The 19,673-nt window shown below is 45.5% G+C and overlaps 1 protein-coding gene across 2 annotated transcripts in view; it reads left to right on the top strand.

Moving 5' to 3' along the window:
* Nucleotides 1-1,119: 1,119 nt before the first annotated feature.
* PHACTR3 (phosphatase and actin regulator 3) overlaps nucleotides 1,120-19,673 on the top strand; it is a 199,290-nt gene continuing 180,736 nt past the window's right edge. The window contains exons 1-2 of one of the 2 annotated variants that reach the window (XM_068264249.1): nucleotides 1,120-1,285; nucleotides 4,367-4,444. In XM_068264249.1, coding sequence (XP_068120350.1) covers nucleotides 1,129-1,285; nucleotides 4,367-4,444 — 235 coding nt within the window. In that variant the 5' untranslated portion in view covers nucleotides 1,120-1,128. The remainder of the gene's footprint in view (nucleotides 1,286-4,366; nucleotides 4,445-19,673) is intronic. The other variant, XM_068264248.1, reaches the window with a different exon arrangement.

Here is a 19,673-nt window from a genome sequence, read left to right as displayed (position 1 = left end):
GCATGCCCCCATCACCACACCTCCCTCCGGGCATGCCCCCATCACCACACCTCCCTCCGGGCATGCCCCCATCACCACACCTCCCTCCGGGCATGCCCCCATTACCACACCCTCCTCCAGGCACACCCCCATCACCACTCCTCCCTCCAGGCATTACCACACCTCCCTAGTCATCAGGGGGAGGGCTGAAACCTGGTTGGGATTTGGAGGAGTGGGAAATTATATACTTCCACTTACTGTATATTTGTACTTAGCACTTTATGTGAACTGTTGTTGAAGGCTTGTTTAGGCACCAGGGTCCTGTTTGAAAGGACCCTCAATGTGTGTTCTAGTCTTTGGAACAGTTTTAACTGGTCTTTATAAATTGGATTTTATGTTGTGGATTGGAGATCTGACCCTGGTGACAGCCACCTCTGAAAGCTGTGTCCTCACTTATGAGTCATGCCCAGAAGTCTATGGGAACCTCACTTTTAGGCCTGGTACCCTGCTGGGTTCATGGTTTGAGAGAGCATGGAAGCAGCCATTGAAGTTCTTCACAGCTAGGTGGGATCTTTGTTGGGGGGCCAATGTGTTTGGGGGGACTCTTGGTGAACGTCTGACATAGAAATAAAAAAGGTACACTTTTTACTTGCAATCAGAAATTGGTACGTGATCCCCCCTTCCTCCCCCTCTCCTTCCACAGAGGAAATGGCCCAGTCCCCGGCCCTGCGGACAGAATATCTAGTGTCCGGCCTGCGGACTCCCCCCGCCAGGAGGAACAGTAAGCTGGCCACGCTGGGACCTCACTTTTAGGCCTGGTACCCTGCTGGGTTCATGGTTTGAGAGAGCATGGAAGCAGCCATTGAAGTCCTTCACAGCTAGGTGGGATCTTTGTTGGGGGCCAATGTGTTTGGGGGGACTCTTGGTGAACGTCTGACATAGAAATAAAAAAGGTACACTTTTTACTTGCAATCAGAAATTGGTACGTGATCACATCTCATGGTTCGCCGTGACAGTATGTTGTACCCCTTGGCCCGGTATGGATGTAAAGCTTTCACTGAAGTATATCTGGAAGGAAAGAGGCTGTCAGAGTGTCTGGACCAGCCTACCATGCTAACTGCTTCCCCCCTCTCTCCTTCCACAGAGGAAATGGCCCAGTCCCCGGCCCTGCGGACAGAATATCTAGTGTCCGGCCTGCGGACTCCCCCCGCCAGGAGGAACAGTAAGCTGGCCACGCTGGGACGCATCTTCAAACCGTGGAAATGGAGAAAAAAGAAGAGCGAAAAACTCAAACATTCGCCTGCAGGTGGGAATCTGTCTGTCTGTCTCCCTCCTAGGCTATCTCTCTGCCTGCCTCCTGTCTGCATGTCTCCTCTCTGTCAGCCTCCTGTCTGTCAGTCTATCTGTATCCTTTCTGTCTGCCTGTCTGTCTCCCTATCTGTTTTCCTGTCTTTTGGCTCTTATTAGTCTCCTGTCTTTCTGTCTCCCTACCTGTCTGTCTTATATAAGTCTGTGTCTCTCTCATTAATTAGCTGTGCTCCTTTAAAAAGTTGTCATTGTCCTTCCTTCTACCACCCAGACGTGTGAGCAGATTTTCAGCTTCACTCTGTGCCCACAGTTCCCGGCACCTTTTTTACATGTGTACTTCCACCGCTCCCCCCCCCCCCCCCCCTGCCTTACAGCTTTTTTGAGGTATAGTTCCATGGGCCCCGGTGCAAGTTTTACATGGGGCGCCCCCTAAGCACTCTGTATGTAACAACTGATACGGTGCACCAAAACCTGCCAAGGACAACCACAGTGTCAGAGGTGCAAGAAGGGGATGGGGAAACGGCTTGTTAACAACTTCTATAGATGCTTTGAATAGTAGTAATTATTATTACAGCACAGCACAGACAGGACCAATAAAGAGCTAATACTGCCGTTGAGGAAGGGCCCCTTTGGCCCAAGGGCCCCAGTGCAGTCGCAACCTCTGCATCCCCTATTGCTACGTCCCTACCCACATCTTGTCTCATATTCAACCATAAAAAAATCTGAGATACCGGACTATACATGATTAATGAGATGCAAACCATTTCAGATTGCATGTAAATTGTGTGTAACTTGGAGCTGGACAAATCTGAATCATCAGGATGTGTATTTGATTAGGCTAAGGGCTCTTTCACACTACAGCTCTTTTTCAGCATTTCAACGCAAAGTCGAAACTTTGCGTTGACCAAGGTAAAATGAAAGTCTATAGACTTTCATTTTCCTTTCACACCCAACGCTGCGTTTCGATGCGTTGCAGTACGACGCACCCGGGAGCATTTTATCGTTGTGAATCAGCGTTTCCCCGTCGGGTTAATTAATTACTACTGCTGCTACTCAGCGTCGCACCACAGATTCCTGACCACACGCCGCAGCTTATTCAACACGTGCAGGAAACTGCTCCTGCACATGTTGTCTAATGTGAAAGAGCCCTTAAAGGAGGCCACATACCATATCGATTGTTTAATATATCTTTTCACCCCATAATCGGCTCTCATAGACATCAGCCTATAAGAGCCAATCACTCTTGGTGTCTCCCAGGGGGACAGCCAAGCATCACGGCTGTCCCCAGTACAGAGCTGCTATAGATCTCAGCGCTGTACAATGTGAATAGCCGCTGGGAGACTGATGACGGAGCGTTTCAACGCGCGATCCCCTGCAATCTCAGCCCCCCCCCCCAGTAGTTGACATCAGTTGGCATTAGGCTGCCCTGCGGGAGACGCTGTGTTCACGGCAATTGGCGGGAGGCGGTAAGCAACAGGTTAATTTGAGATAAAACTGACATAACCTTCAATAAAAATGTGTTTTTCTACTTTTTATTACCACTTTAACATAAAATAACAATTTTATTGAATAGCTGCAGTATTTATACATTAAAATCTATCTAGTGATCACTTCTCAGCTGCGCACATACTAGAAGTAGCGAGAGTTCAGTTTAGGTAGTTTGCTAATGTTTACTATAAATGTATCTGACAAAGGAATGTAAACAAAAGATAATGTGATCACCTCTTGGGATGCAGCCAGAAGCTGTCCACTGTGCAAGGAGCATTCCACTGATGAACAAAGTGCTGTTTTTAACAGTTCTGCTTCAAAAAAAAATTTTTTGTTGTTTTGGTAGATTTTATGCTGTAAATTTTATCTTTTAGAGCAAGGCAAGGAGGAAATGTTGAGTTTCATACCACCTTACAAACAAACAAACAAAACAAAACAAAAAAGATATTCAGATTTCTCACTTGAATGAAAAAGAAACTTTAACGTTTTCTGTTACACTGATCTTTTTTATCGGATTGCCGTAAAATCAGATCTTTTTCTGGTGTGCGTGTGTTTGTGTACATGCATGTGCGTGTGTGGTCACCTTGCTTCCAAGTTGCATAGAATTTGCACTAAGTTTGCATACAAGCTAGCATTATCGACACCTCATTGGGCAGCTCTGAGTACTGCTGATCTAAAACTTGGGCCCATATGCAGTTCACTTTTTCTTCTGCGTTTTCTCTTAAGTGATAGTTTCACACATTGGGCATGATTCACAAAGCTTTTTTACCTTTTTTCACCTTATCTGTTACTACTTTAAGTTCCCAAATAGCAAAAATATAAAATGATTAAGGTAAGAAATGTAAAAAGTAATATCCTGCTCCTTTTGTGTCCTACCTGATCATGCACCTCCATTACTGTATTCCTGTATTGTCATATTGCTGTATGTCGCCCCTAAATATTGTCTGCGACCTAAACTAATGTCCAGCGCTGCGTAATATGTTGGCACTTTATAAATACAATAAATATTGAAATTTAAAAGGGAAATTTGAAAGGTTATCAGGGACAGCTTACTTTGAGGAATGTATTTATATTGGGACGCAGGTTACCGCACTGCAATGCTAATCCTACGGGATGTTCACAGTGCAGCGTGAGCGTCGCATTGTAACATTCAGCGTTATAGTAACGCACTGCTTGCAGTGCATTACCTATAAACGCACACGTTACCAGGAACAGGAAAGCATTTAACTTCACATCACAACGCAACATCCCACTGTAGATGCAGCCTCTGATTATTTTGCTTAGAAATGTGCTGAAAGGTTATTTGTATCAATTAGGTGATAAGTCATTTATGAGAAGTTTTTGTGAATAGAGCCCAATTATCATAAAAGGCCCTTTAAACCACCAGCAAGCAAGAAAATACTCACATTAATTTTGATAGTACTTTTTCGCCTACTTGTAGGTACTTTTTTCAATTGTAAAATGCTTAAAAGTTATTATAACGAGAATATAAAAATGATCGCCTGGGGATAACCGAGGAGAAAAGGTGAATTGAATATGGTGCATAGTGCAGGGTAGATGCTGACAGCTCTGCAATGCTTTCTCTACACAGGAATGGAAAAGAAAGGGAACGCCAAACAGAGCCGTGAGGAGATCATCAGGAAGGGACTAATAGAGATCATTGATAAAGGTAAGGATAAAGAGATGTTAGTATATTTTGTCAAAGCCAGATGCCTACCTAGGAGAGGGAAGGCTCTGGGTCCTATAGCGTCTTCCCGCTCCTCCTCTCCCAGTGCTCTCTGTGCAGCGCTAGGTTCCCCCGCTTGAATCCCCCGCTGCGGGAGGCTTCAGAAGGCTTCAGGAGCTGAGCCCTACCGAAGACAGGCGGCTCCATACTGCGCATGCATGAGTGCCCAAGAGAGAGGACGTTCGTGTGTGGGCAGTATGGCGTGGCACTCGGGTGCCCAAAGACTGGCCGAAGCCTCCTTCAACGGTAGAGAGATCAGTATTTGACCATTTTGGTCTAAATACTGCTACAGGGAGCCCGTGCTGGAACACGGGGACTGTGAAAGGAGCTCTATAGGACCCAGAGCCTCCCCTCTCCTTAGGCAAGTGTCTGCCTTTTTTATTATAATTGATTACCAATGACTTTAAAGGATAATTTGTAGCAAATTACACCATGGAGTCCATCACTGGAATGACTTAAAGGGACCCTGAGAACAACATAAAAATGAAATCTGGACTTACCTGGGGCCTCCTCCAGCCCTCCGTAGCCTGCAAGGTTGCCCGGCATCTTCCTGGTCCCTTCCATGGTTCTGGTCTCGGCTTCAGTCTTAGAGAACTGTGCATGCACGGGACTCTTACGCCGGCCGGCATGATGGCACACAGCATGCGCGCACCAGAGCCTGGATCAGGAGGAGACTGAGGTGACCTCGCAGGCTACGGGGGGCTGGAGGAAACCCCAGGTAAATCCAAATTTCATTTTTATGTTGCGCTCGGGGTCCCTTTAAATCCACCTATAATATTAGCATTGGAATCTGAATGCTTCCAGTGATTTTTGCTGTTTCTGTGATTTTGTTTGGGGGGCAGACCTCAGATCTCTGCAAGAGGGCAGCAACAATATGGTTTCCCCTCTGTCTGTTGCCTTTGCGTACCTCGAGTGACAGAAGAAGGCTGTTATTATTTTCCACATTTACCATTACTATTATTGAACGTTGTTTTCAGTATATCCCCAAAATGTTATCCTGTAAATATTATATTGTGTGCTGTCCTCCTACCTGCCACCGTGTTCTGCCTTTCCTACTTGTGAAATGTTACAGTCAGAGAGATGCACTGCGACTTTCACAAGACTTTCTCTTACTTGCTGTACCTGTGATAAGTCCTGTGAGCTCACAGGAGGCAACAGATCAATGTTTCGGGAGTGAAGAAGGTGTACACTCCCACACGGAAGATCTCGGACATCTACCATTGCAATGAAAAAAAATAATCTTTTGATGTCTTCATTTAATTGCCAATGTTATTCAGAGCCTAGTAAAAGCTTCTTTCAGTCAGCCTCCCCCCATAATTAATATTAGGTTTCACTTTCAACAGTGATGTTTAAGTAGCATTTATAATTAAAGAGGCATTGTAGTAACACATACGAGAATTCAGTCATATGGTAATATGCCTGGTCTCAACATCAGAAACTCTTACTATATTTATTGCTGGATATTAGTATGCAACCCCGCCCTCCTAGTGATGCTGTGCGGGCTTCTGCCCCCCCCCCCCCCCCAAAAAAAAACATTCTTGCAAATTGGGTATTATTTTCACTGGCTTTGGAACACTCAGTAACCAAACATTCCGCAGAGCTGCATCTGACACGACTAAAGATGTCACCACCTGTAATACATTTCAGAATGTAACTTTGGTAAAAGAAAGATTTTACAAGGGGCAAACACTGACTAAATAATCTATAAATTAATATTGTGTATTTAAATAAACAAAACAAAAAAAAAACAGCAATTTTATTCATTACATTATTTTCACTACAGGTCCTCTTTAAGTTCTCTGATTCTCGTTCTATTTACATTTGGAACAGTCCTTTTCTTGGAAATGTGTGTAGAGCGCAGAGCGCTTTCAGCAGGGGTCCGGGAATAGACGCGCGCCAGTAGCGGGGACTTTCATGTTATTTATACAGAAGCGTGTTACCGCTATGCCAGCACTCCCCCCGGTAAGCGGTAAACACAACAGCCGCAATCCTCAGTCTCCAGCCGCTTGCTGCACCGTACAGTCACGCCGCTACAATTATTACTGCTGCTCTTTCTGAATCACTCGGGTTTACGTGGGAGCATTTAACATGCAGTCTTGTGTTCCCGCCCACCCGCCGCTCAGCGATATGTTTAGTTCTCTGTCCTTCCTAAGACTTTATTCTCAGCTGCCGAGTACATTGTGCTCCATACAGAGTCCTCAGCACAGCCAGGACCGCCGACAAGCTCCGCCAAATCCCAAATACAGGCAGATCCCTCAGCACAGCCAGGACCACCGCCAAGATCCGCCAAATACAGGCAGAGCCCTCAGCACAACCAGGACCACCGCCAAGATTTGCCAAATCCCAAATACAGGCAGAGCCCTCAGCACAGCCAGGACCGCCGCCAAGATCCGCCAAATCCCAAATACAGGCAGATCCCTCAGCACAGCCAGGACCACCGCCAAGATCTGCCAAATACAGGCAGAGCCCTCCAATGCACTCAAGTGTACTGTGCAAACTGTCAGGGCGTTTCTAGCCTTTTTGTCACTCCAGACTACAGGGGTTGGACAAAATAATGGAAATACCTTGAAAATCAACAAAATTATATTTTAATATGGTGTAGGTCCAACTTTTTGCGGCAACTACAGCCTCAATTCTCCGAGGTATTGATTCATACAAATTGTGAATAGTTTCCAAAGGAATTTTAGCCCATTCTTCAGTTAAAACGCCTTCCAGTTCTTTTTAGAGACAATGGCGGCGGAAATCGACTTCTTACTTGAATCTCTAACAATGACCATAAATGCTCAATAATGTTGAGGTCTGGGGATTGTAGTGGCCAGATGAGATGCTCAACTTCATTAGAATGTTCCTCGTGCCATTCTTTAACAATTCTAGCTGTATAAATTGGGGCATTATCATCTTAGAAGATGGCATTCCCCTCTAGAAACATTTCTTGAACCATAGGATGAACTTGGTCGCCCAAAATTTCTAAATAGTCTCGGCTGTTAATTCTTCCATGAAGGGAAATCATTGGCCTGGCAGATTTCCAAGAAATAGCACCCCAGATCAGAGCTGGGACAAGGTCCTCCAGCACCCAAGGCTGAGACACCAAAGTGCGCCCCTCCATCCCTCCCACACGAGCTGTCACACTCTGATTGCTATTACACTAAGAGATGCCACAGGGCCCACAACTTCCCCAACACCTTAATATCTAGTTATCTGGCTTGCAGTCACTGCCATGTATCCCCTTTTCTTATTTCTTTCTGCTTCAAACACAATTAGGAATGACAGCTGAATGAATTGTGCGCCCCCTCCTACACTGCGCCCCGAGGCTGGAGCCTCTCCAGCCTATGCCTCGGCCCGGCCCTGCCCCAGATCATCACAGAACCCCCGCCATGTTTTACGGTTGGGAGACGGCAGTCTGGATTTATTTATTTATAAAGCGCCAACATATTACGCAGCGCTGAACATTAATTTAGGTTACAGACAATATTTAGGGGTGACATACAGCAATATGACAATACAGGAATACAAGAAAACCAGATCACACACCATAGAATGAGTACCAGGTAATGCTTAGTCAGTCACTGGAGGGGAGCAGCATGGAGATTAGGCAAGTTAGGTTCACTCAGATGCATAGCATGGGTTCACAGTAATGGAGGTGCAAGATCAGGTAGGACACAAAAGGAGGACCCTGCCCAAAGGCTTACAATCTAGAGGGAGAGGTAAGGACACGAATGGTAGGGGACCAGAGTTCAGCTGTAGGTTTAGAGCACTTGTGAGGGGTAGTAGGCCAGAGTGAAAAGGTGAGTTTAGAGGGCTTTTTTGAAGATGTTGGAGGGGGCTGCCCTAATGGGTGGAGGTAGGGAGTTCCATAGTGTTGGAGCAGCTCTTGAGAAGTCCTGGAGGCGTGCATGGGACTGGGTGATGCGGGGGGCAGTTAGGCGAAGTTCATTGGAAGAGCGGAGTGAGCGGCTAGGTGTGTACCTCTGAGTAAGATCGGAAATGTAGGTTGGACAGGTTTTGTGGACAGATTTGTAGGTCAGACACAGTATCTTGAATCTGATTCTGGACTGGATAGGAAGCCAGTGGAGGGTTTCTAGGAGGGGATCTGCCGTGGTGGAGCGATGGGAGCAGTGGATAATTCTGGCTGCCGCATTCATGATGGACTGCAGTGGGGCTGTTCGGGTCATAGGGAGACCAGACAGCAGGGCATTGCAGTAGTCAAGGCGGGAAATTATGAGGGCATGGATGAGGAGTTTGGTGGTGGCAGAGGTCAGAAAAGGGCGAATCTTACAGATGTTACGAAGGTGGAAGTTGCAGGACTTTGTAAGGTTTTGGATGTGGGAAGTGAAGGAGAGTGCGGAGTCCAAGGTGACACCCAGACAGCGGGCTTGAGAGGTAGGGCGAATGGTAGTGTGGTTAACAGTGACAATGGATGAAATGCTTCTTTCGGCTGTCTCCAAACGTACACTTGGCCGGAGGTCGGAAATAAGGTAAACAATGATTCGTCAGAGAAAAATCACATTTTTCCACTGCTCAAGGGACCAATTCTGGTGGTTTCTACACAACTCTAAAAGCTTTGAAACATTTGTCTTTGAGAGCAGAGGTTTTCTAATTGCAGTTCTTCCATGGAATCCAGATTTGTGCAGCTCCCGACTAACAGTTTTTGTGGAAAATGGGTTCTGTAGGTGTTAATTCAGCTCTGCAGTGATTTTAGGAGCCGTGGTCTTGCAAGCTTTTCTAACAATTCGATTTAGAGTCCGACGGTCTCTCTGACAACTTTGACTTTCGGCCACAACTGTGCTTTGCTGAGGATGTTTTTCCTTCTCTTTCAAAGGCAGTCATTACTTTTGAGACAGTACTTCTTGAAATGCCAAGCATTCAGGCAGTTTCTGTTACAGTAGCGCCTGCCATACGAGCACCAACAATTTGACCTCTTTGAAAGTCTGAGAGAGCTACCATTTTTATAAATTATAACCAACTTTGGTTTAAATATCTATAAAAAAAAAAAAATTAGTTTAATGAAACCTATCAAATAACAAAAATGATAAACAAAAAAAAATTAACATGTCAAGTTTTGATTGCTTAAAACATGTTCAAAGATTATGATGCCAAAAGGTTAGGTGTTTCCATTATTTTGTCCAACCCCTGTAGAAGTACTGTGTCACTTCTCCCCCTGAAAAAAAAAAGCTCCACACACTAGAGAATATAAACCATGTGCCATATAGGGTGGATGCATAATACAGCGAGTCAATGAGATGCAAACAACCCGCCGTTCCTGTTGCATTTCATTGCACACCCCCATCCTGCACTCCCCCAGCTTAGTGTGTAAATGCTGAGTATAGTGCAGCAGAAGCTGTGCTCTCACCTCCCTGCTGGCAGGGGTGAGCCTGGGGTGCCTGGCACCTGGGTGCAAGATTTCCTCTGGCGCCTATGGGAGTGGTTAAATTAACCGCGCCCAACCACATAACCACACCCATGTCCTGCCTAATCACACCCACACCTTCCACCTCTTTACGCATGCATGTGATACCCCATTCCTACCCCTCTTCCATGGGCTTGCTCCTGGCTGGCTTTGGCTTCCTGCGAGTCTGCTAGTCTCTGGACTGACTGAGGCTGAGAGGCTCTGCGAGTGCGACGCAGTCACACACTGCGTATTTATGGCTGCCTGCGGCCACCCTACTCTCGCTCGCTGACGTCGGCTCCTCCCCCCTGCCAAGCCCAAGGTGGGCTGCCTGTATCTTTCCCGTTGTGCCACGCAGCCTGCCAGTTTTGCCACCCTTTCACGTTATTTTTACTGACAAATACCTAAAAATTTACTGACAAAAGATTATTTTTACTGACAAAATTCCCCCACTAAATGCACATAAGAGACAGCTTTTCCCCATGTTAATGCACATAACAAGAGACCGCTTTTCCCCATGTAAATGCACATAACAAGAGACCGCTTTTCCCCATGTAAATGCACATAACAAGAGACCGCTTTTCCCCATGTAAATGCACATAACAAGAGACCGCTTTTCACCAGCAAATGCACAGAAGAGACGGCTTTTCACCAGCAAATGCACAGAAGAGACAGCTTTTCACCAGCAAATGCACAGAAGAGACAGCTTTTCACCAGCAAATGCACAGAAGAGACAGCTTTTCACCAGCAAATGCACAGAAGAGATAGCTTTTCACCAGCAAATGCACAGAAGACACAGCTTTTCACCAGCAAATGCACAGAAGAGACAGCTTTTCACCAGCAAATGCACATAATGACAAACAGCCAGTGTCCCCAGAATATATAGCCAGGGATATATGTCCCCAGTATATGTAGGGAGGGGTATATGTCCCCAGTATATGTAGGCAGGGGTATATGTAGGCAGGGGTATATGTCCCCAGTATATGTAGGCAGGGGTATATGTCCCCAGTATATGTAGGCAGGGGTATATGTCCCAGCATATGAAGGCAGGGGTATATGTGCCCAGCATATGTAGCCAGGGGGTATATGTGCCCAGCATATGTGGCCAGGGGGTATATGTGCCCAGCATATGTAGCCAGGGGGTATATGTGCCCAGCATATGTAGCCAGGGGGTATATGTGCCAAGCATATGTAGCCAGGGGGTATATGTGCCCAGCATATGTAGCCAGGGGGTATATGTGCCCAGCATATGTAGCCAGGGGGTATATGTGCCCAGCATATGTAGCCAGGGGGTATATGTGCCCAGAATATGTAGCCAGGGGGTATATGTGCCCAGTCTAGGTGGCCAGGGGGTATATGTGCACCGTCTAGGTAGCCAGGGGGTATATGTGCCCAGTCTAGGTAGCCAGGGGGTATATGTGCCCAGCATATGTAGCCAGGGGGTATATGTGCCCAGCATATGTAGCCAGGGGGTATATGTGCCCAGCATATGTAGCCAGGGGGTATATGTGCCCAGTCTAGGTAGCCAGGGGGTATATGTGCCCAGTCTAGGTAGCCAGGGGGGTATATGTGCCCAGTCTAGGTAGCCAGGGGGGTATATGTGCCCAGTCTAGGTAGCCATGTGCCCAGTCTAGGTAGCCAGGGGGTATATGTGCCCAGTCTAGGTAGCCAGGGGGGTATATGTGCCCAGTCTAGGTAGCCATGTGCCCAGTCTAGGTAGCCAGGGGGGTATATGTGCACAGTCTAGGTAGCCAGGGGGGTATATGTGCACAGTCTAGGTAGCCAGGGGGGTATATGTGCACAGTCTAGGTAGCCATGTGCCCAGTCTAGGTAGCCAGGGGGGTATATGTGCCCAGTCGAGGTAGCCATGTGCCCAGTCTAGGTAGCCAGGGGGGTATATGTGCCCAGTCTAGGTAGCCAGGGGGGTATATGTGCCCAGTCTAGGTAGCCATGTGCCCAGTCTAGGTAGCCAGGGGGGTATATGTGCCCAGTGTAGGTAGCCAGGGGGGTATATGTGGAGATGCGGCGGATTACTTTGGAGCACTGAAGCGAACTATAAGGAAGCTTTTGCCGGCGCGGGCCACAAAATATTGTATCGAGGGCCGCAAATGGCCCGCGGGCCGCGAGTTTGAGACCCCTGAGTAGCGTGATTACACCCTACATGAGGAGAGCCAGCACTAGAGGAATCCGGAGACAGACAGGATGGTCGCACAGGCACAGCGCTGGACTCCAGAGGTTAGAGCACAGCTTCTGCTGCACTATCCTCTGCCTTTACACACTGGTTAAGGGACACACAGGAGGGGGATGGGAACAGACAGTGGGACAAGGGGACAGAGGGAGGCACAAAGGGGGACAGAAGGAGGAACAGAGGGACGCACACAGAGGCAGATTATTCACAAGGCAACTTTGACAGGTGCCTAGGGCCTGAAGAGAGTCCAGGGGCCCGGTTTATGCTAAAACCCAACAAATCTTGCCAAAAAATGTTGCTGCTTGCCTGGGGCACCATTTAACTTGAATCCATCTCTGGATGCACAGGGGGACTGAAGGTGGCGCAAGGAGACAGGAGGCACAAGGGGACAGAAGGAGGTACAAACACCTGTGTGGACGGGGCTTCATTCCGGTGATGTCTTAGTTCAGGGCGGGGCTAAGTTAAGGGGCGGGGCTTAATTAGGGGCATGGCGCCCCCCCAGGACCATTGACACTCCAGGCAGTGGCCTGTAATGCCTGTGCCTAAAAACGCCCCTTCAAACTGTGTCCCGTTCTGTGCACATTGCGTCTTGCTCTAAACGAATGAGTGCTGACTATAGGACTTCAATAAATCCCACAGCTCAAATGATTCCTTTCATCAGATTACTGACTTCCAGGGATCAGTCTTGCTTAAAATGGAACCTAAAGTGAAAGGAATACAGAGGCTGCCATCTTAATTCCAGCAATTTACACCCTGGAACAAGCAAGCAGCCAGCAGAGACACACCTGCAATAAACATGCAACCAGCAGATTCACACCTTGGAACAAGCATGCAGCCAGCTCAGTCACACGTCTTACAAGCATGCAGCCAGCATGGGTGGCACTACGCTGGGGCACTGCCCTCCCCCCAGGAATCACTGTGCCCCTCTGAGTGCCCCCTGCCCTGCAACATACAGTTAACTGTTTCCAGGCACCGGCAGCATACAGTGAACAGGATAAGGTCTGTAAAAAACTCTCCATGTCAGCCTGAGTCTACATAGGCATTAAGTAAACCAAGGGTCTTATCTATTTGCCATAAATACCTCACAATCCTTGCAAGATCCCTTGTAATTAACATAGCTAGATGACACTTGTATTTGCAAAAATATCTACCTCCTTCTGATTGTATGTTCTAACATTGCCAGTCAACAGGAATAGAGTCTGAAGAAGGTTTACAAGCTGAAAGATTACTGTTTTACTTCGAAATTATCCAGTAAATTAGAGCTTGTATTTTTTTATGGAAAGGAGGATTTTACAGACGGGGCCTCCATTGTGGTAGTGTTTTTGAGCAAATTACCACATGTACGGTAATATACCGCATGCGGTAATGACATTCAGCAATTCTGGTAGATGTTAGTTATGTTTTACCGCATGTGATAAATTATGTGGTAATTTGTGCAGTCCTTTTCATTAATTTTACCAAAAATCGCTATTACTGCTGAAATACCACACTTTTTACCTCATTTGCGGAAAGAGGAAAATACCACGAGGTCTTTGATCAACAAAAAATGTTTACCGCACATAGCCACCAGAATTTAGACCAGGATATTTTGAATCAGGATAATAATCCTGATCCAAAACTTCCTGTCTGTAAAACAAAACCTCCAGACTCCTCCTCCCCTTGCTTGTAGAGATGTCAGACACAGGCTGGGGACTGAAATGATTTGTTTGTGATCTGTCCACACAGGAGCAGCTTGCTAGCAAGTGAGGACTAAAGCATGCCTGCAAACTAGCCAAGTACACCTGTAGGTACCTTTTCTTCAATAATAGAATCATCATTTGGACAATCTGCTCTGGTCAAAAGCCTCTGAGTAGTGATGATGATTATAATGAGCTAATTAACCACTTAAGCCCTTGGTCGTTTTCACTTTATGCATCCGAGCAATGTTCACCTCCCATTCATTAGCCTATAACTTTATCACTACTTATCACAATGAACTGATCTATATCCCGCCACCAATTAGGCTTTCTTTGGGTGATACATTTTGCTAAGAGCTACCTTACTGTAAATGCATTTTAACAGTAAGAATAAGAAAAAAACATAAAAAATTCATTATTTCTCCGTTTTCTGCCATTATAGTTTTAAAATAATACATGCCTCCATAATAAAAACCCACATATTGTATTTGCCCATTTGTCTCGGTTATTTCACCGTTTAAATGATGTCCCTATCGCAATGTATGGCAACAATATTTTATTTGGAAATAAAAGAGCATTTTTTCTGTTTTGCATCCATCACTATTTGCAGGCTTATAAAAAATAAATAAATAAATGAATATATAAATATTTCATCTTTACATAGATATTTAAAAAGTTTAGACCCTTAAGTAAATATTTGTGGGTTTTTTTTTATTGTAATGTTTTGTTTTTTATTAAACATTTTATGTAGGTATTTTTGGGAGGGTGGGATGTAAATAGTATTTGATTTGGGTAAATATGTGTATTTTTTAATTTTTGTTTTCACTTTTAGATGTAGTTTTACTTTTTGGCCACAAGATGGCAACCTTGAGTTTGTTTACACGGCGTCACTCTAAGCGTACAATGTACGTTTAGAGGAACATAGAAAAAGTGAAGCTTCCGAGAGAAGCTGTTGCTTTTTCTGCGGGGGAGAGGAATCAGTGACCGGGCACCATGGCCCGATTCATTGATTCCTGGGCTAACAATAGTGCGACAGGCGCGATCGGCCGCGGGAGCGCACATGTCCTCCTTGACGTAGAACTACGTCAAGGAGGACAAAGTGGTTAAGATTACACAAAATTTTGGGCACTAGTTTACTTTAGGGGACACACCGCAAATCCCCATAAACAATTTGAGCTGTACTGAAAACTGAACGAATTTCGCTTTCAGCTTGTTTAAACCCCCACAAGTCATATATGTATGGATAGCTAAGAGTCTGCTCTAACGAATTATGCCACTTTCGGTGAGAAAAAGCTGAAATCTACCGTGTAGGAAGTGCAGAAAGTCCGCAATCGCTGCTCCGTCGGCCATCTTAGTTCTGTGCTGCTCATATTTTTCTCCCTCCTTATTGGAGGGATTGTTAGCTGAGGGCGTGCCAGAAAAAAAAAAAGTTTACTCCACACGCCACCTAGTGGCTGAGGAATAAAACATAACTTCCTCTGAACTTGGGCAAGGCAATAATAATGTATAATAATATAATATTATTAAAATAATGTTATATATACACACCTGCTTTAGTGGAGTCACTGTCCCCTTGCTTGCAGAGTTTGCACACAAATTTGATAGAAAAAATGAAATTAATACATGAATATACACACGCACGCACGCACGCACGCACGCACACACACACACACACACACACACACACACCTGCTTTAGTGGAGTCACTGTCCCCTTGCCCTTCGCTTGGACAACTTTTTTTTCTAACTCTATGTCCACTTGAATAGTGGAGTTTGCACGCCAGGACCCTCACTTCATCACTGGCCTTTGTGCTGAAATTTTGGCTTGCCAAATTAGTGGTGGCGTGCAATCTCCACTATCCATGTGGACATAGAGGTAGAATAAAAAGTTGTCTGGGCGAGGACCGAGCCCCCAGCCCAGCGAGCAAAGCGAGCGGGCAAGGGGACAGTGACTCCACTAAAGCAGGTGTGTGTATGTATATTAATGTATTAATTTAATTTTTTTTCTGTCAAATTTGTGTGCAAACTCCGCAAGCAAGGGGACAGTGACTCCAGTAAAGCAGTGTTTTTTTGTTTTGTTTTTTACTCAACAATATTTCCATTATTATCCATTAATAATTTTAGTTTTTTTATTCATTCATGAAATCAATTTATTGTATTATTTCATGTATTATTGCCTGTAACTGTTCAGACACTTGTTAAGGATAAATGTCAGGAAAGACTCTGGCCCGGACGGAGTGTCACCAGCCTGCCTGAAAACCGGCGCTCGACAGCTCGCCCCTATTCTTTCCTCCATCTTCAACAAGTCCCTTCAGAGCGGTAAAGTCCCCGCTTGCTTCAAGAGGTCCACCATCATCCCTGTCCCCAAAAAGCAAGGCGTCACAGACCTCAACAACTTCAGGCCCATGGCACTTACATCAGTCTTTATGAAGGTTCTTGAGAGTATGGTGCTCCCCCTCCTCAAGCTCACCACTGAGGCCCTGCTGGATCAGCACCAGTTTGCATACAGAGCAAACAGGTCCACTGACGACGCCATCAATATCTGCCTGGAGCTCGTCCATGATCATCTGGACAAACCCGGCACGTATGCCAGGATCCTCCTTCTTGACTTCAGCTCAGCGTTCAATACCATCAGCCCCAAAATACTCCAGGTGAACCTTGCCGCACTCGGGGTCCACCCCACTCTACGCCTGTGGATCACAGACTTCCTCACAAACAGATCCCAGGTCGTAAAGCTAGGCGCCATCTCCTCTCAACCTCGGATTACAAATACAGGAGCACCACAAGGGTGCGTCCTGTCGCCGTTCTTGTTCTCCCTGTACACGAATGCTTGCAGATCCACAGCGGACTCCGTCAAAGTGATCAAATTCACTGACGACACCACCATTGTCGGCCTCATCACTAAAAATGATGAGGAAGCGTACCGCCACCAGGTTGAGAGCATCTGCCACTGGTGCAGGGAGAACGGGCTGGTCCTAAACACGGCAAAAACTGTGGAGATGATTGTTGACTTCAGGAAGCATGCAAACGCCCCCCCTCCAACTTCTTTGTCCTCAATACGGATTGAAGTAGTTCCCTGTGTCCGACTTCTGGGCACAACCATCTCCAACGACCTGAAGTGGAAGGAAAACACCTCCTATATCCAGAGGAAAGCCCAGCAGAGGTTATTCTTTCTCCGCCAACTGAAGAAGTTCGGCATGTCCCCGAAACTTCTGACCAGCTTCTCTCTGCTACAATTGCATCTGTCCTCTGCTCTTCCATCCTAGTCTGGTACGCCAGCTCCTCCGCCAGCGACAGACACAAATTACAGAGAGTCATCAGATCAGCGGAGAGAATTATAGGAAAACCGCTACCTGCTCTGGACCTCCTCTACCACTCAAGGCTGAGCTCCAGAGCTTTGAGGATTGCAAATGACCCCTCACACCCAGGCAACCGTTTTTTCAGCCAGCTCCCTTTGGGCCGAAGGTATCGGTCCATCTACACCAGGACCACTAGACACAGAAACAGCTTCTTCCCCTCAGCTGTAAACTCACTAAACTCCCTCCACGCGCTCCCCACCACAGCGTGATCATGGTTTTGCCATCACACATATCCATAGCAGTGCCAAGCCCAGTGAATAACTTGATGGTTGTGTAACTATACAAAATTGAGTATTGGTTTTTGCTTGTGTGTTTTCTCTGTATGAAATGTATGATAAGTGTTGACCCTTTCTGATGTTTTCTGTGTCCTCTATCCTACCTGTATCCTGTACGTGCCAAGACTAATTCCGGGCACGACCCAGTTGTGCTTGGCGAAAAAATAAAGATTCTGATTCTTTTTCTGATTCTTCTGATTCTGATTCAGTAGTTTGGTGGGAATTACTTTTATTCCTCAGCCACTAGGTGGCGTGTGGAGTACACGTTTTCTTTTTTTTTCCTGGAACGCCCTCCGCTAACAATTCCTCCAATGAGGAGGGAGAAAAATATGAGCAGCACAGAACTAAGATGGCTGACGGAGCTGCGATTGCGGACTTTCGGTACTTCCTACACGGTGGGTTTCAGCTTTTTCTCACCGCAGTGGCGTAATTCGTTAGAGCAGATTCTTAGCTATCCACACATATATGACTTGTGGGGGTTAAACAAGCTGAAAGCGAAATTCATTCCGTTTTCAGTACAGCTCATATTGTCTATAGGGATTTGCGGTGGGTCCCCTAAAGTAGACTAGCGCCAAATTTTGCATACATTTTCCCAATTACGCCTATACGCAATTATGATTTGTAAATTCAATTGATTTTGCATAGTCATTCGTAATTTTGCATAAAAATTAATGCTATTGCTATCAAAATTGCTACATATGTTAGAGAGCAGTGGGCACAAGTGAAAAAAATAATTTTCCAAAAAGACTTTGTAGTTTTTAAAAAATCTATTTTAAAAATGCAATGAAACATTGTTTTGAAAACTCTGAAAAATGTTTCTTAGCATTTTTAAATCGATTTTCTTATAGCATGTATGGGGGCTTTGCTGTTACCTGCTAAAGTTGGCACAAAATTACGCAAAATTATGAAATACTATTGTTACATCTGAAATTAATTATGATTTTCCCTGAAATTTTGCATTATGATTATGATGCGTAATTTCAAATTTTTATGTACCGATCATTGCTGAACTGCAATAGCTTGCCTTAATTGTATCACCTGAGTTGGCCAAAAATCTGAAGTTTGCAATACAAACATCGATTTTGATCTCCGAAATGGGCCCCACCAGCCAGCCCCTCAGAGGGGCTCACAATCTAATCCTACCATAGCCATAGTCTAATGTCCTACCATATTATTATGTATTTGTAAAGTGCTGCAGAAGATGTCAGTGCTATATAAATACATAATAATAATATGGTAGGACATTAGACTATGACTATAGTAAGAATAGATTGTGAGCTCCTCTGAGGACAGTCAGTGACAAGACTATGTACTTTTGTATAGTGCTGCGGAAGATGTTAGCTATTATTATTATTCTAGAATATTTTACTATGACTTTGGTAGGTTTTAGATTGTGAGCTCCTCTGAGGACAGTCAGTGACATGACTAAGTACTCTATATAGCACGGACATCTTCTGCAGCATATTACAGAGTATATAGTCATGTCGCTGTCCTCAGAGGAGCTCACAACCTACTATAGTCACAGTGTAATGCATGGCTACAAACTGTCCCTCTTTTGGAGGGACAGTTCCTCTTTGGGAGCCCTGCCCCTCTTTCTTCTTCATTTGTCCCTCTTTCAGGACTTTGTCCCTCTTTCTATGTAAATATATATATTTCTTTACTGAAAAATGTGTTTGACTGTAAACTTTATTCCCATCCTTTTGATTCTTCTCTCTCATTTACTCCTCACATTAACTCCCTAACCAGCTCCTGCCATTTCCAACTGAAAAACATAGCACGTATCCGACCTTTTCTCTCCCATGACACAACCAAAATGTTAGTACATGCTCTTATTATATCTCGATTGGACTATTGCAATATATTGCTGGGTGGACTTCCAACTAACCGACTAACACCGCTCAATTCTGTACTGAACTCTGCTGCTCGACTCATTCATCTCTCCTCTCGCTCTTCCTCTGCTGACCCTCTCTGTCAAGCTCTTCACTGGCTACCAATTGAGAGGATTCAGTTCAAACTCTTAACCCTAACCTACAAAGCTCTCCACAATCTCTCTCCCCTGTACATCTCCTCACTAGTCTCCAGATACCAACCCAACTGCAATCTTAGATCTGCACACGAGCTTCTTCTATCCTCTTCTACAATTACCTCCTCACATTCACGTGTACAAGACTTCTCACGTGCCTCACCCCTCCTCTGGAATGCCCTTCCACAACACATTCGCCACTCTCCCACCTTTGAAATTTTTAAACGCTCCCTCAAAACCCACCTTTTCCGACAAGCATATTCTCT

The sequence above is a fragment of the Hyperolius riggenbachi genome, chromosome 12 (genome assembly GCF_040937935.1).
Source record: "Hyperolius riggenbachi isolate aHypRig1 chromosome 12, aHypRig1.pri, whole genome shotgun sequence".
NCBI lineage: Eukaryota > Metazoa > Chordata > Amphibia > Anura > Hyperoliidae > Hyperolius > Hyperolius riggenbachi.
Note: the sequence above shows the minus strand (reverse complement) of the source record. Positions and strands in the feature narration are given on the sequence as shown.